General features: G+C 47.4%; 1 protein-coding gene across 3 annotated transcripts in view; it reads right to left on the reverse strand.

Moving 5' to 3' along the window:
- NOBOX (NOBOX oogenesis homeobox) overlaps positions 1-22,382 on the reverse strand; it is a 41,286-nt gene extending 18,904 nt beyond the window's left edge. Inside the window, exons 1-3 of one of the 3 annotated variants that reach the window (XM_073552735.1) lie at positions 22,229-22,382; positions 5,007-5,501; positions 1,644-1,750 (exon numbers count right to left, since the gene is read on the reverse strand). In XM_073552735.1, the coding sequence (XP_073408836.1) occupies positions 1,644-1,750; positions 5,007-5,501; positions 22,229-22,343 (717 nt within the window). In that variant the 5' untranslated portion in view covers positions 22,344-22,382. Of the gene's footprint in view, positions 1-1,643; positions 1,751-5,006; positions 5,502-22,128 lie in introns of all 3 variants that reach the window. The other 2 variants (XM_073552736.1, XM_073552737.1) reach the window with 2 other exon arrangements.
- Between the last annotated feature and the right edge of the window lie 1,386 nt (positions 22,383-23,768).

The following is a 23,768-nucleotide window of genomic DNA, read 5'->3' on the forward strand; positions in this document are numbered from 1 at the left end:
TGATGATGGCCCCAGCTAACCCTGAACATGTATCCTGTGTGCTGATGTTGGCCCCAGCTGACCCTGAACATGTATCTTATGTGCTGATGATGGCCCCAGCTGACCCTGAACATGTATCCTGTGTGCTGATGTTGGCCCCAGCTGACCCTAAACATGTATCCTGTGTGCTGATGATGGCCCCAGCTAACCCTGAACATGTATCCTGTGTGCTGATGTTGGCCCCAGCTGACCCTAAACATGTATCCTGTGTGCTGATGTTGGCCCCAGCTGACCCTGAACATGTATCCTGTGTGCTGATGTTGGCCTCAGCTGACCCTAAACATGTATCCTGTGTGCTGATGTTGGCCCCAGCTGACCCTAAACATGTATCCTGTGTGCTGATGTTGGCCCCAGCTGACCCTAAACATGTATCCTGTGTGCTGATGTTGGCCCCAGCTGACCCTGAACATGTATCCTGTGTGCTGATGTTGGCCCCAGCTGACCCTAAACATGTATCCTGTGTGCTGATGATGGCCCCAGCTGACCCTGAACATGTATCCTGTGTGCTGATGATGGCCCCAGCTGACCCTGAACATGTATCCTGTGTGCTGATGATGGCCCCAGCTGACACTGAACATGTATCCTGTGTGCTGATGATGGCCCCAGCTGACACTGAACATGTATCCTGTGTGCTGATGATGGCCCCAGCTGACCCTGAACATGTATCCTGGGTGCTGATGTTGGCCCCAGCTGACCCTAAACATGTATCCTGTGTGCTGATGTTGGCCCCAGCTGACCCTAAACATGTATCCTGTGTGCTGATGTTGGCCCCAGCTGACCCTAAACATGTATCCTGTGTGCTGATGTTGGCCCCAGCTGACCCTAAACATGTATCCTGTGTGCTGATGTTGGCCCCAGCTGACCCTGAACATGTATCCTGTGTGCTGATGTTGGCCCCAGCTGACCCTAAACATGTATCCTGTGTGCTGATATTGGCCCCAGCTGACCCTGAACATGTATCCTGTGTGCTGATATTGGCCCCAGCTGACCCTGAACATGTATCCTGTGTGCTGATATTGGCCCCAGCTGACCCTGAACATGTATCCTGTGTGCTGATATTGGCCCCAGCTGACCCTGAACATGTATCCTGTGTGCTGATGATGGCCCCAGCTGACACTGAACATGTATCCTGTGTGCTGATGATGGCCCCAGCTGACACTGAACATGTATCCTGTGTGTCGATATTGGCCCCAGCTGACCCTGAACCCAGGACCACCGTGACGTAGGGCGTCAGAAAAATCTGGGTCACAAAAGTCAGTGATAGCTGCAATGGCAGCAACGTGGTCAGTTAACCAACTTTTCCAAAAACAGATTCAATGTAACTAGATAGACATTGGACAGAATGTATCTCTATCATCACTGTTGTCTGATTCTGCAGTTCCTCCACTTCCCTGCATCTTCCTCATAAGCTAACAATGGAGACGCCCTGGTATGGAGCGGAGCTATAGTCACAACTCAAGGTTTGCCATAAGGATTATTGGTACATTTGCTTCATTCTGTCAGAAATGTGTAGTCCTGGTGGGTTATGTATATACTTCAGTCTCCGCACCGTCTCCCCCTTCTCTTAAAATCTTTCTGGCTTTATAATGAAGCATGATAGTTACCATTATTCGCTGTGGAGTGACCCCAATAATTTCAGCAATTTCTTTTCGCTTCTCACTGTCCGGGTAATGATCCTCCATGAATATTCGCTCTAATTCTTGCAACTGATCTATATTGTGGTTCCAGGTATGGAGAGAATGGATAAATTAGTGGAGAAAATGCACAGTTTACATACAGTGTCCACTACCAGCACCACTGCTAATTATTACCTGGATTTACTGCAATGGCTGCTAATAGCAAATATCCATATAACCCAAACATCCCCAACAAAGTGACTCCAATACAAATATTGTACTGTCATATATAGAAGCAGTATTATAGTAGTTATATTCTTGTACATAGGGGGCAGTATTATAGTAGTTATGTTCTTGTCCATAGGGGCAGTATTATAGTAGTTATATTCTTGTACATAGGAGCAGTATTATAGTAGTTATATTCTTGTACATAGGGGCAGTATTATAGTAGTTATATTCTTGTACATAGGGGCAGTATTATAGCAGTTATATTCTTGTACATAGGGGCAGTATTATAGTAGTTATATTCTTGCATATAAGAGGCAGTATTATAGTAGTTATATTCTTGTACATAGGGGGCAGTATTATAGTAGTTATATTCTTGTACATAGGGGCAGTATTATAGCAGTTATATTCTTGTCCATAGGGGCAGTATTATAGTAATTATATTCTTGTCCATAGGGGCAGTATTATAGTATATTCTTGTACATAGGGGTAGTATTATAATAGTTATATTCGTGTACATAGGGGCAGTATTATAGTAGTTATATTCTTGTACATAGGAGGCAGTATTATAGTAGTTATATTCTTGTACATAGGGGCAGTATTATAGTAGTTATATTCTTGTACATAGGAGCAGTATTATAGCAGTTATATTCTTGTACATAGGGGCAGTATTATAGTAGTTATATTCATGTACATAGGAGCAGTATTATAGTAGCTATATTCTTGTACATAGCGGCAGTATTATAGTAGTTATATTCTTGTACATAGGGGCAGTATTATAGAGTTATATTCTTGTACATAGGGTGCAGTATTATAGTAATTATATTCTTGTACATAGGGGCAGTATTATAGCAGTTATATTCTTGTACATAGGAGGCAGTATTATAGTTGTTATATTCTTGTACATAGGAGCAGTATTATAGTAGTTATATTCTTGTACATAGGGGCAGTATTATAGTTGTTATATTCTTGTACATAGTGGCAGTATTATAGTAGTTATATTCTTGCATATAAGAGGCAGTATTATAGTAGTTATATTCTTGTACATAGGAGCAGTATTATAGTAGTTATATTCTTGCATATAAGAGGCAGTATTATAGTAGTTATATTCTTGTACATAGGGGGCAGTATTATAGTAGTTATATTCTTGTACATAGGAGCAGTATTATAGTAGTTATATTCTTGTACATAGGGGGCAGTATTATAGTAGTTATATTCTTGTACATAGGAGGCAGTATTATAGTAGTTATATTCTTGTACATAGGAGCAGTATTATAGTAGTTATATTCCTGTACATAGGGGGCAGTATTATTATAGTTATATTCTTATACATAGGGGGCAGTATTATAGTAGATATATTTGTGTACACCGGGGCAGTATTATAGTAGTTATATTCTTGTACATAGGGGCAGTATTATAGTAGTTATATTCTTGTACATAGGAGGCAGTATTATAGTAGTTATATTCTTGTCCATAGGGGCAGTATTATAGTAGTTATATTCTTGTATATAGGAGCAGTATTATAGTAGCTATATTCTTGTACATAGGGGGCAGTATTATAGTAATTATATTCTTGTACATAGGGAGCAGTATTATAGTAGTTATATTCTTGTACATAGGAGCAGTATTATAGTAGTTATATTCTTGTAAATAGGAGCAGTATTATAGTAGTTATATTCTTGTACATAGGGGCAGTATTATAGTAGTTATATTCTTGTACATAGGGGGCAGTATTATAGTAGTTATATTCTTGTACATAGGAGGCAGTATTATAGTAGTTATATTCTTGTACATAGGGGCAGTATTATAGTAGTTATATTCTTGTCCATAGGGGCAGTATTATAGTAGTTATATTCTTGTATATAGGAGCAGTATTATAGTAGCTATATTCTTGTACATAGGGGGCAGTATTATAGTAATTATATTCTTGTACATAGGGAGCAGTATTATAGTAGTTATATTCTTGTACATAGGAGCAGTATTATAGTAGTTATATTCTTGTAAATAGGAGCAGTATTATAGTAGTTATATTCTTGTACATAGGGGCAGTATTATAGTAGTTATATTCTTGTACATAGGGGGCAGTATTATAGTAGTTATATTCTTGTACATAGGGTGCAGTATTATAGTAGTTATATTCTTGTACATAGGAGCAGTATTATAGTAGTTATATTCCTGTACATAGGGGGCAGTATTATTATAGTTATATTCTTATACATAGGGGGCAGTATTATAGTAGATATATTTGTGTACACCGGGGCAGTATTATAGTAGTTATATTCTTGTACATAGGGGGCAGTAATATAATAGTTATATTCTTGTACATAGGAGCAGTATTATAGTAGTTATATTCTTGTACATAGGAGGCAGTATTATAGTAGTTATATTCTTGTACATAGGGGCAGTATTATAGTAGTTATATTCTTGTCCATAGGGGCAGTATTATAGTAGTTATATTCTTGTATATAGGAGCAGTATTATAGTAGCTATATTCTTGTACATAGGGGGCAGTATTATAGTAATTATATTCTTGTACATAGGGAGCAGTATTATAGTAGTTATATTCTTGTACATAGGAGCAGTATTATAGTAGTTATATTCTTGTAAATAGGAGCAGTATTATAGTAGTTATATTCTTGTACATAGGGGCAGTATTATAGTAGTTATATTCTTGTACATAGGGGCAGTATTATAGTAGTTATATTCTTGTACATAGGGGGCAGTATTATAGTAGTTATATTCTTGTACATAGGGGCAGTATTATAGTAGTTATATTCTTGTACATAGGGGGCAGTATTATAGTAGTTATATTCTTGTACATAGGGGCAGTATTATGGTAGTTATATTCTTGTACATAGGAGGCAGTATTATAGTAGTTATATTCTTGCATACAGGAGCAGTATTATAGTAGTTATATTCTTGTACATACGGGGCAGTATTATAGTAGTTATATTCTTGTACATAGGGGCAGTATTATGGTAGTTATATTCTTGTACATAGGAGGCAGTATAATAGTAGTTATATTCTTGCATACAGGAGCAGTATTATAGTAGTTCCACACTTATTCTTGCATGTAGGGGCGGTATTATATTACGCTTTGGTTTATGGCCACATTACAGATCTCACCGATGTTGTATAGAGTACGGCTTTTCTTCCTACTCGGAGCAAGCGCCTCTTCAGTACTTTCTCCCTGGCATTTTGCCTTTGGTTGCTCTCCTCCTGGTCCTGTATCATATGCAGATTCCGGCAGCTTACATAATGTTGCACAACGAGCAGAGCGCCGGGGAATCTGGGCAGTTGTCGGATAGTTGCCTGCCATTTTCAGGTTGACCGGTTGTAACTGCCCCCCTGAATTAAAGAATTGGGGCTCCTGGGGAGCCTCTGTAGAGTAATTTGCATAACATCGGCCCACGGGGTCCAGCAGGGGCCCACATACTGTCAGGAGACTCAGCTGGCAGTGCCCACTATAAGTAGCTGCACCCTCAGGTGCTTTAGGGGTATATTCTGGGCGGTGCGATGTCTCCGCTTCATTCCTCTGTGCTGCTACAATCACGGTGTTGTACTTGGAGGACTCTTCTTCTTCTTGCTCCGTGCACAGCAGAGACGGTTCTTCCTTGGAATCTGCCAAAAATCAAGAAGCGACCATGATGTTGGTCTTACATTGAATAATGTAACAAATCTACATAATCCTGATCATTTTCTCTTTTTTGGAATTAGAATCATCCAGGTCTATTGACATCTCCTCCTCCATAGTATACAGGGTCAGCGTCATGTACCCTCAAAGTGCCCCCATATAAAGTGCAGCCACACAGTTACTACATTTACCACCTGCTGGATGAGTCAATTATGTCTCCTCTACGGTTTATTCACAGATGACAGCTCTAAAGTAGCTCCATGACAGCAATTTGCAGAGAATTCACACCCATTTTTCTAGTCCTAGCCTAGGTAAGGAGGAATGACTAATCTTTGTCCCAAGAACTGCACTGCGGGCCCCTGCAGGACGAATGTGGCCCTTCAGTTGTCTCACCAGTCACCCTCAACCATTAGGCAATTTGCATATTATTCTCCCAGAGGAGCATTGCACGGCGAATAAGCCTCCTTACCTTGAAAGGCCAGAGCTGGCATGTCACTCTGCACAAGGAGAAACCTTACCCCTTAAACCTCAGAAGGATTCAGGCAGTTTTGGAAGCCAAAGGTGGATTTACAAAATAATAAAAATTAAAATGTAGATTTTTACTAGCAAAACAGTAACAATCCATTGACATAACAAGAATCTGCATAACTAATCATATGTTAAATAGTTGCAAGTCAAATTTATGTATGAAATAGCCAAGATGATTATCTAAAAATGATGGTAGTCTCTTGTTAGGATCAGTAGTGGATGGAGAGATACAGAGCCTGAAAGTGAAAAGTTCAAAACAATGTTACTCTTTTACTTGTCACTGTACATCACATAGGACACACTACGGCTGCTGTGCAAATCACATAGGACATGCTTGGGCTGGAGCATATACATCACATAGGAGACGATGCGGCTGATGTATATACATCACAAAGGAGATGCTGGGACCAGGGGCGTATCCAGGGGAGGGCAGCCGGGGCATTTGCCCCGGGCGCAGCTGTCAGGGGGCGCCATCGGGCCGCCTGATGCGGCGGTCCAAGCAGGAGAGTCGAGACTCCCCGTCAGCGGCATTCTGCCGCCCCCACACTCCGTTGATTCTCCCGTTCTCTGCCTTATCTGACTGTCAAACTGACAGCTGGCGCAGAGAATGTGCTGCGCGTCGGTGTACTAGCGTCTTCATACGCCAGTACATACATGTGACTTGTTGTTCTGTAAGCGCCAGCGGCGCCTCACCGCCGCCGGCACTTCCACATCAATGAAGCACCAGCAGCGTGACAGGTCACATGATCACACTGCTGACGTCACACGCCGGCGGCCGGCTCTTCAGAGGCGAAGACTCAGGCAGGCAGCGTTGCGGTTGGTGGTAAGTGCTTCAGACGGGTAATGGAGCTGAAGATGTCGAAGAAGGTTATTGATGTAAATTAGGACATGCTCTGGGGGCTAGGAAGGGATGGTTGGGGTCGGGAACGGACGCTAGCGGCTATATGGAGTCAGTGCAAGGGAAGATTGGGCCCGGACAGTGTGTGAGGAGCAAGGCCATGGATGGTGCAGACATATTCATGTGGTGTGGTGGAGAAAGATGAGGAACATATGGGGGGGGAGGAGAAACCTGAGGACATTATGGGGGAAACCTGAGGATATTATGGGGGGACCTGAGGACATTAAGGGGGAAACCTGAGGATATTATGGGTGGACCTGAGGACATTATGGGGAAACCTGAGGATATTATGGGGGGAAACCTGAGGACATTATGGGGGAAACCTGAGGACATTAAGGGGGAAACCTGAGGATATTATGGGGGGGGACCTGAGGATATTATGAGGGAAACCTGAGGACATTATGGGGGGGACCTGAGGACATTATGGGGGAAACCTGAGGATATTATGAGGGAAGCCTGAGGACATTATGGGGGAAACCTGAGGATATTATGGGGGACCTGAGGATATTATGGGGGACCTGAGGACATTATGAGGGAAATCTGAGGATATTATGGGGGGACCTGAGGACATTAAGGGGGAAACCTGAGGATATTATGGGGGAAACCTGAGGATATAATGGGGGAAACCTGAGGATATTATGGGGGGACCTGAGGATATTATGAGGGAAACCTGAGGACATTATGGGGGAAACCTGAGGACATTATGGGGGAAACCTGAGGATATTATGAGGGAAACCTGAGGATATTATGGGGGAAACCTGAGGACATTATGGGGGGAAACCTGAGGACATTATGGGGGGGAAACCTGAGGACATTATGGGGGGGAAACCTGAGGACATTATAGGGATAAGTGGGGATAAGGGAACATAATGTGTGGGGGGATTTTGAGCGGGGAGGGCGGAACATAATGTGTGGGGGGATTTGGAGTAGGGATATTTAATGTGTGGGAGATTTGGAGTGGGCATGGGGGATACTTATGTGTGTGGGGAGATTTAAGGACACAAATGAAGAGTGTATGTATGAGGAAACAGTATGGGGGATGGGTGCAGGCACAGTATGGTGAGTGGGGGATGGGTGCAGACAGTATGGGGAGCCAAACGGGTAAATGTATGTGGACACAGTATGAGTAGCGATGGAAAAAATCTATGTGGACACAATATGGGGAGTGAGGTGATGGCATGTGTGCAGACACAGTATGGGGAGTCAGGGGGTAGTATAGAATCATAGAATCGTAGAGTTGGAAGGGACCTCCTGGGCCATCTGGTCCAACCCCCTGCTCAAAGCAGGATTCGCTAAATCATCCCAGTCAGATGTCTGTCCAGCCTCTGTTTGAAGACTTCCATTGAAGGAGAACTCACCACTTCTCGTGGCAGCCTGTTCCACTCATTGATCACTCTGTCAAAAAGTTTTTTCTAATATCTAATCTGTGTCTCTTCCCATTCAGTTTCATCCCATTGCTTCTAGTCTTTCCTTGTGCAAATGAGAATAAAGTTGATCCTTCTACAATGTGACAGCCCTTTAGATATTTGTAGACAGCTATTAAGTCTCCTCTCAGTCTTCTCTTTTGCAAACTAAACATTCCCAAATCCTGCAACCTTTCCTCATAAGACAGGGTTTGCAGACCGGTCACCATTCTGGTCGCTCTTTTCTGAACTTGCTCCAGTTTGTTGATGTCTTTTTTAAAATGTGGTGCCCAAAACTGGACACAATATTCCAGATGAGGTCTGACCAAAGAGCCAAAGAGGAGTAGAGGGAAATAATGACTTCACGTGATCTAGACTGTATGCTTCTGTTAATACATCCTAGAATTGCATTTGCCTTTTTTGCTGCTGCATCACACTGTTGACTCATATTCAGTCTGTGATCTATTAGTATACCCAAGTCTTTTTCACATGTGCTGTCACTTAGCCCTATTCCTTCCATTCTGTATATGCTTTTTTCATTTTTATTGCCCAGATGTAGTACTTTGCATTTCTCCCTGTTAAAAACCATTCTGTTAGTTGCTGCCCACTTCTCCAGTTTATTTAAATCTTTTTGAATCCTCTCTCTCTCTTCTCTAGTATTAGCTATCCCTCCTAGCTTTGTGTCATCAGCAAATTTAATCAGTTTACCCTCAATTCCTTCATCTAAATCGTTGATAAAGATGTTGAACAATACAGGGCCCAGGACAGAGCCCTGTGGTACCCCACTTGAGACATTCTTCCAACTGGATGTGCAGCCATTTACGACCACTCTTTGGGTCCGATCACTAAGCCAGTTATGAATCCACCTAACAGTTGCCTTGTCCATTCCATACTTAGTCATTTTTTCAATAAGGATTGTATGAGAGACTTTGTCAAATGCTTTGCTGAAGTCAAGATATACTATATCTACAGCATTTCCTTGATCCACCCAATCAGTGATACCGTCATAGAAGGAAATTAAGTTAGTCTGACATGACTTATTAGTTAGAAACCCATGCTGACTCTGTTTAATCTGGGTATGTGTGATAATGTGTGATAATCTGGGTATGTGTGAGCAGGCAGTATAGAGAGTGAGGGGGTAATATGAGGAGACAGTATGGTGAACAGGTAGGCTGTTAGAGGAGACAGTATGAGGAGGGGAATAGTGTGAGGAGACAGTATACACTGTATTGCAGATATTTTTTATTTAGGAGCATTATAATGACACTTCTCTCTTTAAGGGCATCATGTGGAGATTTGCTGCAGAAGACCGGAGAAGATGGAAGTCTGCAGAGATGAGATGTGGATGAGAAAACTCATCAAGGGGTCTGGACAAGAAGAAAAGAAGGAGACCGACTCCAGAGACGACGTCATCTATAAGGTACCTGGATGTAAATATTATTTGTGATACTGACTAATTCTCATGTTTATTTATGTCAGGAGCATTACAGGGGTTGTCCAGGTCTGTGCTGAGTCTGCAGACATTCTATGTGACTGCAGACTTCTGAATTCTCACAGTGCTCACTGAACGCTGTTAGGATTCTCTCATGCCGGTAATTTACATACATGCAGTCACATGCTGACTAGACATGTGTGGCCTCACTCAATGATAATGACAGAGCGAGGCTGGGCACGTCTAGTCGGAATGTGGCCAGAAGTATATAAATCACATACTTGTGCTGACATGACCGTGTACTCTTGCCATCTTGCCACCAGTACGGGAGAATCCTAAGTGTGCAGTGCATTTGTTGTGAGAATTCAGAAGCTGCAATGTCAGGATTCAGCTCTGCAGGTTCCAGTAGTCATCACATGGACACTTCACTATGAAAATCGCATACTTATGGTCTTGTGACGAGCTTCTCTTCCTGCTTTTTTCAGTTTTTCATTGAACATTGAGATTATTAGGGAGAGCAGCTCGCCAGTACATGACCAAGTTTGGAAATCGCTTATGTACTGGGGGGGCGCCGAACCGACTTCTTGCCCCGGGTGCCAGAAAGCCTAGATACACCTCTGGCTGGGACTGCTGTATATATCACACAGGAAATGCTGGGGCTGGCGCATATAATCACATAGGAGCTGGAGCATATACATCACATAGGAGACGCTGGGAATCTGGTATATACATCATATAGGATATACTGGGTGTCACGCCCTCCACCGCTACTCACCTGCGCGGCCCCGTGCGCCTCCCAAATCTTCTGCACACCTTCTGGAGCGCCCCCGCTCCCGACATCCGGGGTCCTCAGCGTCGCGCCTGCGCCCGACGTCTCACCCGGCGCTCAGACTTCAGGGAGCAGTGACGCGGTGCTCCGCCCCAACATGGCGGCGCCCACCAACTATTTCTACTCGGCGCCAGGCCAGGTAAGGTGCCTGATTACCTTATGTGGTGACGCTGTCCTCGCTGCCAGCACTCGCCTTGTCTTCAGGCCCTTTACCGCTACCTTTGCTGTCTGCCTGCGCTACCACTGGTAGCTTCTGTGTTCTCAACCTGCTTTGCTCCGTGTCCCTGTCTTTATCCCTGCTTCTGGGTCTCCCTCCGTACTACCACCTCTGGCAGGCTGTCTGGTGTTCCTCGTGCCTGCGTGTTCCCTTGTCTGTCCGCTCTGAGCCCTCTTGTCCGCTGTATTATTGTTTATTTTCTCGTTCTCTTGCAGCCTCCAGTCTCCGCCATCCCCAAGTGCTCCTTGCCCTCACGTCTCTCTCGCTCCGTGGTCCCTGTATTCCTCACTTCAGTTGCAGCTCGGATTCTCCACCGTTGTCTCCCTGGTGCTTACCGCAGTCGCCCCTTTGGCTTCGGCTGTCACTGTTCCATCCCCTGTTGGCCTGCCCCTAACACTCCCTGTACAGGGGGTGGCTCCACCTGGTCAGCTCGCCCACGGGGGCTCTGGAGCTGTGACCCAGAGGGTCCACTTCCGGGTTGTTCTAGCCTTTTCTCACAGCACAACTGTTACAGCATAATCAGGCCATGGATCCCGCTGGAGCCGCGGCTACTCAGAAAGAGCTAGATTTCTTACGGGAGAATCAAACGCGCATAATATCCTTTATGAAATCTATGGACGCGCGCCTCTCTGCTCTCCAATCCTCTGACCTGAGTAACGCTGCTCAGCTGGCTGGTTTACAACAGGAGCTGGCCCAGCAGCGTGATGCTCAAAGTCATATCCTCAGTTACATGGCTTCGGCTGACGGTCGATTGCTCTCCCTGCAGGCGGCTGCCTCTGCCCCTCCTCCAGCCGCTGTTCCTCACCTGCTACCGCGGTTGGCCAAACCACCCCGGTATAACGGTGACGCAAAACTATGCCGGGGTTTCCTGAACCAATGCCGTCTGCATTTTGAACTTTTGCCCCTGCAGTACCCCACTGACCGGTCCAAGGTGGCCTTCATAATCTCCCACCTAGAAGGGGACGCTTTAGCATGGGTGAATCCCCTCTGGGAGCGTGACGACCCTGTGGTTACTCAGCTGTCGTTTTTTTTGGATACCTTTCGTCAGGTATTCGACGAACCAGGCCGTCTGGCCTCTACTACAGAGTCCCTGTTCAGTCTGAGCCAGGGTTCTCAACCCGTGGGCCAGTACGCCATCCAGTTTCGGACCCTCTCGTCCGACTTGGGTTGGAACAACGAGGCCTTGGTGGGAGCCTTTTGGCGGGGTCTTTCGGGGCATATAAAGGATGAGCTTGCTGGTCGCGACACCCCCACTGCCCTGGAAGATCTAATTTCTCTGGCCACTCGGATTGATCTCCGGTTCCAGGAACGGGCTCGTGAGAGAAGACATGCGCGCCCATTGCCATCTGCTCGCAGACCACCCAGTCCCTGTTCCAGGGCTCTCACTTCTGCTTCCGCGCCTGAGCTGATGCAAGTGGACCACCTGAGGCTCTCTGAACAGCGTCGCAAGGAGAGAAGTTCCCAGGGTCTCTGTTTCTATTGCGGCAGTGGGTCTCATTTGCTCCGAACCTGTCCGGAACGTCCGGAAAACTTCTCCGCCTAGGTCAGGTAAGAGAGGCCTCCCTAGGTGTGCATGAAACCTCTCAACCCCTTACTTTGTCTGTCCTCTTGCATGTCAGTGATAAGCGAGTTTCCTTGGCGGCCTACGTAGACTCGGGTGCCGCTGGAAATTTCATTAGGCTCGATGAGGTCACCAAATTTTCTGTCCCCGTGAGGACCCTGGAGAATCCGCAGATCCTTGCATCTGTGGACGGCAACCCCTTACAAGAGACCGTTACCTTGGTTACGCAAGATATTGAGCTGCAAATAGGGGCCCTGCACAAAGAGAGAATTACGTTCTATGTTTTAGTTGGTATCTCTCACCCTGTCCTCCTCAGTCTTCCTTGGCTGCGGCTCCACGAGCCCACCTTGGATTGGCGTAACGGCAATGTTCTGCGCTGGGGGGAGTCCTGTCGGGCTCGGTGTCTGCTGCCGGTGCATCTCGTAGGTGTGCCCCGTCCTCTCCCCGTTCCCTCCGGAATGCCGTCTGCGTATAGTGCCTTCTCGGATGTCTTCGACAAGAGAGAAGCTGAGGTCCTTCCTCCACATCGACCCTATGACTGCTCCATCGAGCTCATTCCTGGAACCACTCCTCCTCGTGGAAGGATTTATCCACTCTCTCTAGCCGAGTCACAAGCCATGTCGGAGTACGTTCAGGATAACTTGGCCAGAGGTTTCATTCGGAAATCCTCATCTCCTGCAGGAGCGGGCTTCTTTTTTGTGAAAAAGAAGGATGGGTCCCTTCGTCCGTGCATCGACTATCGTGGCCTAAACCGCATCACGGTGAAGAACAAATACCCGCTGCCGCTCATCTCTAAACTCTTTGATCGCCTGAGGGGAGCACGAGTATTTATCAAGCTTGATCTGCGAGGAGCCTACAACCTTGTTCGCATACGGTCCGGGGATGAGTGGAAGACCGCATTCAACACACGGGACGGTCATTACGAGTATTTAGTCATGCCATTTGGTCTCTGCAATGCGCCTGCAGTATTCCAGGAACTCGTCAATGACATCTTTCGAGATCTCCTCTATGTCTGTGTTGTGGTCTACTTAGACGACATCTTGATCTTCTCCCCCGACTTGTCCACACATCGTTGAGACGTCCGCCAGGTCCTCCAACGCCTCAGGGAGAATCACCTTTTTGCCTAATTGGAGAAATGCCTCTTTGAGCAAGCTTCGTTGCCTTTTCTTGGTTACATCGTTTCGAGTTGAGGCTTAGAAATGGACCCTGAGAGTTTCTGCCGTCCTCAATTGGCCACGTCCCCTTGGAGTAAAGGCAATCCAGCGCTTTTTGGGCTTCGCCAATTATTAGGCTAAGTGCACACGTAGCGGAACTCTCGCGGAAATTACCGCGAGAATTCCGGAATTCCAGTCCGCGGGAAAATCGCATTTTAAATTCCCGCGATTTTCCCGCGGAAAAACTAGCATTTTGCAAGCGTATTTAGCTTGCAAAATGCTAGCGTTCTCCAAGCGATCTGTAGCATCGCTTGGATTACTGATTGACAGGTTGGTCACACTCGTCAAACATAGTGTTTGACGAGTGTGACCAACTTTTTACTACTGAGGCCGCCTATGCAGCATCAGTAGTAAAAGATAGAATGTAAAAAAAAAATAAAAAATGGTTTTATTCTTACCCTCCGACGTCCCGCGCAGGCGTTCCCAGTAATCCTTTGCGAAAATGCCCGCGATGGCGTCCGCTCTCGCGGGATCGCGACGTCTCGCGGTGATTCGCGATGACGTCGCGCGAATGACCGCGAGACTTCGCGATCCCGCGAGAACGGATGCCATCACGGGCATTTTCGCAAAGGATTACTGGGAACGGGAGCGTGGAGAGAGGCGGGAAGGCTGCGCGGGACGCCGGAGGGTGAGAATAACAATATTTTTTATTTTTAAATTCTATTTTTTACAGGGATACGGTACTCAAAGCCCGGAGGACAGACTCCTCTCCTCCGGACCGTGGGTACCATCCGCAAATGTTCTGCTTACTTTTCGCATGTTGTGCACAGCCACATGCGGGAAGTAAGCAGAACAATGCATTCCTATGGGTGCGGGAGCGCCGCGATTCCGCAAATTAATGAGCATGCTGCGGTTTTTACCGCGAAGCGATTCCGCCGCGGTAAAAACCGCAGCATTAGCACAGCATTGCGGAATCCCATAGGAATGCATGGGATGCTTATTTTTCGCGGTTAAATCCGCCGCGGAAACGCGAAAAAAACGCCACGTGTGAACTCAGCCTTACAGGCAATTTATCTGTCATTTTTCGTCACTGACCAAGCCTATTTCTGCTCTCGTCCGCAAAGGGGTCAACCACAACTCCTGGCCCCCTGACGCTGAAGCGGCCTTCGAAGCCCTGAAACAAGAGTTCGAAGTCTCCGGTGCTCCACCGCCCAGATGCCAATAGGCCATTCATCCTCAAGGTTGATGCATCTTCAGTGGGAGCAGGAGCAGTCCTTCTGTAAAAATCCTCCTCTGGTCGCTTGGTCACGTGCGGATTCTTTTCTAAAGCTTTCTCCGCTCCGGAACGTAATTACTCTATGGGAGACAGAGAACTATTGGCCATAAAGCTGGCCCTCGAGGAGTAGCGCCATCTTCTCGAGGGCGCCGTCCATCCGTTTATCATATTCACGGATCATAAAAATTTGGCTTATGTTCAGTCCGCCCAAAGGCTCAACCCACGGCAAGCCCGATGGTCTTTGTTTTTCAGACGCTTTGATTTTGAACTCCACTTTCGATCACGAAATAAGAACATCAAAGCCGACGCTCTATCCCGGTCATTTTTGTCAGTGGACAAGGAAGATGGGCCTACGCATATCATCAATCCGGCCAAAATCCTTACCGTGGCTCCACTTAGCGTACTTTCTCCACCAACGGGTAAGACCTTTGTTCATAGTGGAGACAGACCGAAAGTCCTGCATTGGGGTCATTTGTCTAAATTTTCTGGACATGCTAGAGTCAAGAAAACTCTCTCTCTCGTCTCCCGCCACTATTGGTGGTCTTCGCTTCGCCAGGACGTGTTGGATTTCATCGCTTCTTGTCCCTCGTGTGCCAGGAACAAGGTCCCTAGACACCTTCCTTTGGGACTCTTACATCCGCTGCCCGTGCCTACGACCCCGTGGACCCATATCGCTATGGACTTCGTCACCGATTTACCTCCCTCCTCAAGATGTACCGTTATCTTAGTGGTCGTTGATCGGTTTTCCAAAATGGCTCACTTCGTTCCTTTGCCAAGCCTGCCTTCTGCCCCTGAGTTGGCGAAGATTTTCTTGCTCCACGTCTTCCGACTCCATGGCTTCCCTCAGCATATTGTCTCGGATCGAGCAGTTCAGTTTACCTCCCGTTTTTGGCGAGCTCTCTGCGGATTGATGAAGATAACTCTGGATTTCTCCTCAGCCTATCATCCCCAGTCGAACGTTAAGTTGAGCGAGTCAACCAAGTCCTGACTTCCTACCTCCGGCATTTTTCCTATGCTCACCAGGATGACTGGGTTTCTCTTCTCCCATGGGCTGAATTCGCTTACAATAATCATCCCAGTGAAGCCTCCTCCAAGTCTCCCTATTTTGTGGTTTTCGGACAACATCCTGGCATCCCCCTTCCCGTTTCCCCCACCTCGTGTGTACCGGCGGCGGACTCCTTGTCTGTGGACTTCTCGTGTGACACCCCTGAGTCCGGCTGTCACAGTGACATCGCCTCTGTCTAAGAGGTGAAGTCATGCTTGGAGGCAGAAAGGGACCCCCATGCCAGGTAATAGATTAAATCACAATTTCCTGCTGCAGGTCAGAAAAGGGAGATGTCTTATAAATTCTGGCCAGCAGAGGGGGTTGGTGAGTCAGCTAGAAGTCAGCTGAGGAGTTGTCATGGAAACGAAGCAGCTGTGAGGAAAAAGGACAGTTTAAACGTGAGGACGTGAGGTAAAGAGATCTTTCTAGAAGATCCTGTCAGATGAAGACAGGCAGCTGATCTGTGAAGAGGGAAAGGACAAGAGCAGAGACTGAGAGACTCTAGGGAAGCTAAAATACTGCATATAGCAGACCCCTGAGTGAAGCGCTAATAAAGAGAAAAGGGACATCAGAGTCCTAGGCTGACAGGAGCTGTACGCCCTGATAGCCGAATCTGAAAGTACAGGGGATTGTAAATTCCTGTGCACATTGATCACCTGAGGGCATGGCAGCGGATAAGGAGCCCGGGGCCGACGGTGAAGAGAACGGTACCCGTGGAATAGGCTCACACTGACAGCCGTACAGGTTAGTGAAACCATCACGAATAGAGGGTCACAGCTTAGTCATATACAGCGGAGACCCACATACAAAGCGCAGAAAGGAAGGTCCTAAATCCCCACCTGGCTAGGTGGATCCCCTGAATGCCTCCAGGCGAGCCGGGCTCATTCCATCACCTGTATGTGGTACTCCGGACTGCAACCTATTACCAGTAAAAGGTGAAGAAACTGCACCTCTCTGTGTCTTTCTCTCATTTATCTGCACCCCAACGTTTACAGCCATTTTTACTATTTATTTAACATCTTTGCCCTGGGACTATTGCTCTACCTGTGGAGGGCTACAACATCATAGCTGCGCCCAACATCCATCCCAGAGGAACAACACCGCAGCGCTGGTCACCTCTGACCAGAATACCACAGGTGGCGTCACGTATTTCACAATCTATAAACATTATCTTTATTTTTACCACATAAATACCACAAAACTTTCCCCTATTTCATTTACTGGACGCCTCTGGGCCACGGACCGGGTCACCGCCGCCGTGACACCGTCCCCCATGGAAGTCGACGGGCCCAGTACCGAGTACCCCCAGGCCCCGCAGGTCGCTCCACTTGCAGATTTGGAGGGACACCAAGGAGGCTCTTGAGAGAGCCAGTTGCAGAATGAAGAGGTATGCCGACAAAAAACGTTAGGACGCGCCTCCGTATCTCCCCGGAGATAAAGTCTGGCTATCCTCACGGTATATCAGACTAAAGATTCCCTCCTATAAGTTAGGTCCACGTTACATTGGCCCCTTTGAAATCTTAAGGCGTATCAATGACGTGGCCTACAAGTTGAAATTGCCCGCCTCGCTGAGAATCCCTAATGTCTTTCATGTATCACTCCTCAAACCTGCGGTATTTAACCGCTTCCACTCGGCCTCTTCTCAAAATCCCCAACCTAGCAGTTCTGATAATATCTTTGAGGTGAAGGATATACTCACCATGAAGGCAGTTAGGGGGAGAACCTTGGTTTTGGTCGATTGGAGAGGTTTCGGACCTGAGGAGAGATCTTGGGAACCTCGAGAAAACATTAATGCTCCTCTTATCATGAGACGATTTCTCACCAGCATTAGGAAGGGGGGGTACTGTCACGCCCTCCACCGCTACTCACCTGCACGGCCCTGTGCGCCTCCCGAATCTTCTGCGCACCTCCCGGTGCGCCCCCACTCCCGTCGTCCGGGGTCCTCAGCGTCGCTCCTGCGCCCGACATCTCACCCGGCGCTCAGACTTCTGGGAGCAGTGATGCGGAGGCTCCGCCCCCAACAAGGCGGCGCCCACCGACTATTTCTACTCGGCGCCAGGCCAGGTAAGATGCTGATTATCTTATGCGGTGACGCTGTCCTCGCTGCCAGCGCTCGCCCTGTCTTCAGGCCCTTTACCGCTACCTTTGCTGTCTGCCTGTGCTACCACTGGTAGCTTCTGTGTTCTCAACCTCCTGTTTTGCTCCATGTCCCTGTCTTTGTCCCTGCTTCTGGGTCTCCCTCCGTACTACCACCTCTGGCAGGCTGTCTGGTGTTCCTCGTGCCTGCGGGTTCCCTTGTCTGTCCGCTATGAGCCCTCTTGTCCGCTGTATTGTTTATTTTCTCGTTCTCTTGCAGCCTCCAGTCTCCGCCATCCCCAAGTGCTCCTGGTCCTCACGTCTCTCTCGCTCCGTGGTCCCTGTATTCCTCACTTCAGTTGCAGCTCGGATTCTCCACTGTTATCTCCCTGGTGCTTACCCCAGTCCCCCTTTGGCTCCGGCTGTCACTGTTGCATCCCCTGTGGGCCTGCCCCTAACACTCCCTGTACAGGGGGTGGCTCCACCTGGTCAGCTCGCCCCCGGGGGCTCTGGAGCTGTGACCCAGAGGGTCCACTTCCGGGTTGTTCCAGCCTTTTCTCACAGCACAACCCTTACACTGGGGCTGCTGTATACATCACATAGGAGACGCTGAGGCTAGAGCATAAACATCACAGGAGATGCTGGGGATTATGCATCACAGAAGATGCTGGGGCATATACATCACAGGAGACGCTGGGGCATATACAGTACATCACAGGAGACGCTGGGGCATATACACCACAGGAGACGCTGGGGCATATACACCACAGGAGACGCTGGGGCATATACACAACAGGAGACGCTGGGGCATATACACAACAGGAGACGCTGGGGCATATACACAACAGGAGACGCTGGGGCATGTACACAACAGGAGACGCTGGGGCATGTACACAACAGGAGACGCTGGGGCATGTACACAACAGGAGACGCTGGGGCATGTACACAACAAGAGACGCTGGGGCATGTACACAACAAGAGACGCTGGGGCATGTACACAACAAGAGACGCTGGGGCATGTACACAACAAGAGACGCTGGGGCATGTACACAACAAGAGACGCTGGGGCATGTACACAACAAGAGACGCTGGGGCATGTACACCACAGGAGACGCTGGGGCATGTACACCACAGGAGACGCTGGGGCATGTACACCACAGGAGACGCTGGGGCATGTACACCACAGGAGACGCTGGGGCATGTACACCACAGGAGACGCTGGGGCATGTACACCACAGGAGACGCTGGGGCATGTACACCACAGGAGACGCTGGGGCATGTACACCACAGGAGACGCTGGGGCATGTACACCACAGGAGACGCTGGGGCATGTACACAACAGGAGACGCTGGGGCACGTACACAACAGGAGACGCTGGGGCACGTACACAACAAGAGACGCTGGGGCACGTACACAACAAGAGACGCTGGGGCACGTACACAACAAGAGACGCTGGGGCATATACACAACAGGAGACGCTGGGGCATATACACAACAGGAGACGCTGGGGCATATATATCACAGGAGACGCTGGGGCATATACACAACAGGAGACGCTGGGGTATATACATCACAGGAGACGCTGGGGAATATACATCACAGGAGACGCTGGGGCACGTACACAACAGGAGACGCTGGGGCACGTACACAACAAGAGACGCTGGGGCACGTACACAACAAGAGACGCTGGGGCACGTACACAACAAGAGACGCTGGGGCATATACACAACAGGAGACGCTGGGGCATATACACAACAGGAGACGCTGGGGCATATACACAACAGGAGACGCTGGGGCATATATATCACAGGAGACGCTGGGGCATATACACAACAGGAGACGCTGGGGTATATACATCACAGGAGACGCTGGGGAATATACATCACAGGAGACGCTGGGGAATATACATCACAGGAGACGCTGGGGCATATACATCACAGGAGACGCCGGGGCATATACATCACAGGAGATGCTGGGGCTGCCACTGCTGTTTTTGTTGATGGGACTGGAGAACAGAGCGTGCTGATGCTGCACAGTACATCCTGATGTTGGGTCTTGCCAGGACGTAATCTTTAATTGCATGTGTCACAGTGTTCAGAAGTGAATGCTGCTTGCACATGCTTGCAGTGTAAAGAGCAATTAAAGGGTCCGCAGCTGGGAATAAGTGGCCGCTAGGCTGGGAAAAGGACAAACTGGCGGGCTGGAGGATCTACATTCCTGCTGTAAGGGATCATACAAAGTGGCGGTGGTAGGCAGGAACTGTGCGCTAAAATGTGGACGAACTGCTACAAATTCACTGCTATCAGAAAAACGATCGCAGTTTCATCAGTGATATTGGGCATAGTTTCATCAGATTTTACTCAAATTATCATCCAAGTTTAGTTAGAGATTTCATCGTTTTTTTCTCAGATGAAAAAAAAAAGTTTCTCCATGTTCATCTGACATGTGAACAGCCCCAAAGACTATCGGAGGTACTACAGGGTGGGCCTTATATATGGATACACCTAAATAAAATGGGAATGGTTGGTGATATCAACTTCCTGTTTGTGGCACATTAGTATATGGGGGGGGGGACTTTTCAAGATGGGTGGTGACCATGACGGCCATTTTGGATCCAACTTTATAAATGGCCCATCCAGGTGTAACCATATAAATGGCCCACTCTGTAGTTCTATCCTTGAAAACTTGTAGGTGGAAAATAGCTGTCTGAACGAGCCCTTAATCATGGACAGCATACATGGCAGACAGAATGCATCCATGTGCTGTCCATGATGGTCAAGGGCCCAGAAACTTGTGTGATATTTATCCGTGACTCGGATCAATAACCGACACGTGTCTGTGATTTATTGTGGGTAGTCGGGGCTCGATTCATCGCTGCAATTTCACCACTTTTTTATGTGACTTTTTTTTTGTGACCAAGTCATCAAACGATTAGCGCTTGTATTCAAGTTGTGCTTTGTTTAGTTTTCCGATGTTTACATCACTGTGGCATTTCCCAATGATTTTAGATTAGTTAAAAAGATACAAAACCAGTCAAAAAAGAAAAAAACAAAACCTTTAGAATAAGAATTTGGCACAAAAACCAACAACGAAAACCACGAGAAAAAAGGAAAACTGACTTAAAAAAAATGCACATGATGATTCAGGGCCTCAGTCTGTGATAAAGGACGAACCTCTGACAGCATCAGACTAGAACGGGGGCAGGTTTTATCCAGGAAAATCACAGATAGAACTCAGACATGGAAAACAGATTGTGAATGAGACTGAAGAGTCCTAATCTCAGAGCAGAAGAGGACGACTCCGGGAAGGACGCTTCTGATTAGAGAAGAAACTGGAGTAATCATATGTTAAAAAAGGCGATTTTCTTATTTTTTTTTTCCAGTGAGACTGCCACCACTCTCGTGCATTGGCTGCGGCTGACACTGCAGTTCAGTTCCATTCACTTGACTAGGGTGCAGTACCTGGCACAGCCAATAGAAAAAGGGGGCGCACTGTGCTCACATCGTTCCTGGTAGCAAATGAGTCCCATGTGTGCGTACCACACTGTAACCCCTGGAGAACCAGCACTTCATCACTGCTGTCAAAGTTATGCCACTTTATGTAAGGGGATTATCTTTATGGCGCTTGTCTTTATCACTGTATACGGATAGTCGCTCTGTTGTATTCGGCGCTGTAATGCACTATTGTTATACTATCACATGCCAGGGATTGTCTTTTTAGTAATTGTCTGCATATATACTGAACGCACCGACTACACCATGATTGTGAGGTCACCATGGACAACCTGAAACACGGGCACGGTGAGGATTTTTAATAGACTGACTCATCTGACGCTACCATTTTAAAAAGTTTAAAAAAATTGGTGCAAATGTGCCCCCCCCCAATTCTCTGGAGTGATTTTCAGCAGCTGGTTGTCTGTGCCAGGCAAAGACCCGATCACTTTCCACCTAGAGAAATGCATGGGCCACAGTGAGACCCCCTAATCACAGCCATGCACCCCCATATAAGATTTGATATGAGGCTCACTAGCCAAAAAAAATGACCCCATCTCCCCTTGTCTTCCCAGTGCAGTGGCTGAGTGGAGCTCTGAGGGCTGGTCCCTCATTGAGCTCTTATTAAAGCTTTTTATTCCTTTATAGCCCCTCAATGAGCAGTAATGAGTCCTGATAATTAATCATCTCAGCTCACACATTACCCAGTGCACAGGGCTGGCTCTCCTCCTTCACCTGCAATCCTCCTCCTCCTTCCTCTTCATCCATCCTCTTTATGTCTCTTCAGCTCTTTGCACTTTTTACCTGAGTTTTGCAACAGTTTGCAACTTTTCGCAAACTTTTTTTTGGACGGTTCCATTGAATCTCCGGGGGGGGGGGGGATCAAGTCCTCTCTTCTGCCTGTGTATGGAGAATCCATATCTCATACAATGGAATCAGTCATGTATTGGAGGGTTGTGGAGAGCTGAGTAGGTTGACAGTGTGGGAATAGGCAATGTGCAAATATGCAGGAGATGAACAACTCTCCTATTGGTGCAGATGGTTTGGTCCAAACTGAGGAAGCCCAGGTGACTGGGAGCCCTCATTAGAGTAGATCTAGGGGAGAAATGATCACAGGTTTGGAGATGATGTTGAGAGAGTTTGTCCAATTAGATTTGTAAATTAAAAGTTTAATTCCATTTTCTGAAAGGTGTTGGATGGTGCAAAGCTGCAGCCATGAGGAGCTGGGAGGTGGCGATAGATGTCTGTGTGGTCTGATTATAAAAAAAATATACAAATCCCAAAAAATACAGCTTTGGTGCATAGGCTTCAATAAAAGAGGTGGGCGATCTGGATGCGCTCGCAACTTGACGTGCGGCAGAGGTCACCTCTCACCTTGTAGCGTCGTCTCATAAGTAAAGAACGTTCTTTCACATTTCCTTTTTTTATGTATTGGAGCAAAATGGCGCAGTTTTGTGTCTCATTATATTAGTCTGAGGCTGCTCACTTGTCCTTGATTTTTTTTTGTGTGTGTCTGGTTTAGATCCAGGCCACCCATACAAATCTATGGGACCATGAAAATTGCAGAGAACACATAGATGGCATTAGTACGTTGCCCACTTTTAACATTTGTAATCGGTAGGGAAAGCTTTGCAAAAAAAAATATTTTTTTTATGCATGCAAAAAAATTACTGATGGAAAAACTAGCACGTGCATCAAACACTGAAAATCTGATGCATGGGGGAAAAAAACCCATCTGAATGGGGCTTAAAGGGGTTGTCCGGTCCAAATCGCAGTGCACAGTGTGTACTCTGGGGGGATTCATAAGTCTGCAGTCACGCAGAGTGACTGCAGACATATCGATTTGGACTGCACAACCCCTTTGAGGCCGGTTTCATACGTCCTGATATTTACGGTACAGGAGGTATCAGTGTCCATGTGTCTACTACGCGCGACACACGAGTGGCGCATCAGGACCGTACAGACGGCCGCCGGGGAAGACGTGCTACTGTAAGCCGCTGTACCCCGGTGGCTGGTGCTGAAGCTGGCTGTCATCCGTTCTCCCCTGCTCTGCCAGCAAGCAGAGGAGAATGAATGAAAAACTGACGTGCTGTGACCTCCTGACCATTGGAGAATGCAAGTGATGAGGTCAATGTGTCAGAGCTTGAACTGCCATGACCTCATCACTTGCATTCTTCCACGGTCCGGAGGTCACAGCAGGTCAGTTTTTCATTCATTCAATCTCCTCTGCTCACCGGCAGAGCAGGGGAGAATGGATGACAGCCGGCTTCAGCACCAGCCTCCAGGGAACAGAGGCTTACAGTAGCGCTACTTCCCCGGCAGCCATCCGTACACATGGAGGACA

Source organism: Dendrobates tinctorius, unplaced genomic scaffold (assembly GCF_039654945.1).
Source record: "Dendrobates tinctorius isolate UK_male_01 unplaced genomic scaffold, ASM3965494v1 ptg000196l, whole genome shotgun sequence".
NCBI lineage: Eukaryota > Metazoa > Chordata > Amphibia > Anura > Dendrobatidae > Dendrobates > Dendrobates tinctorius.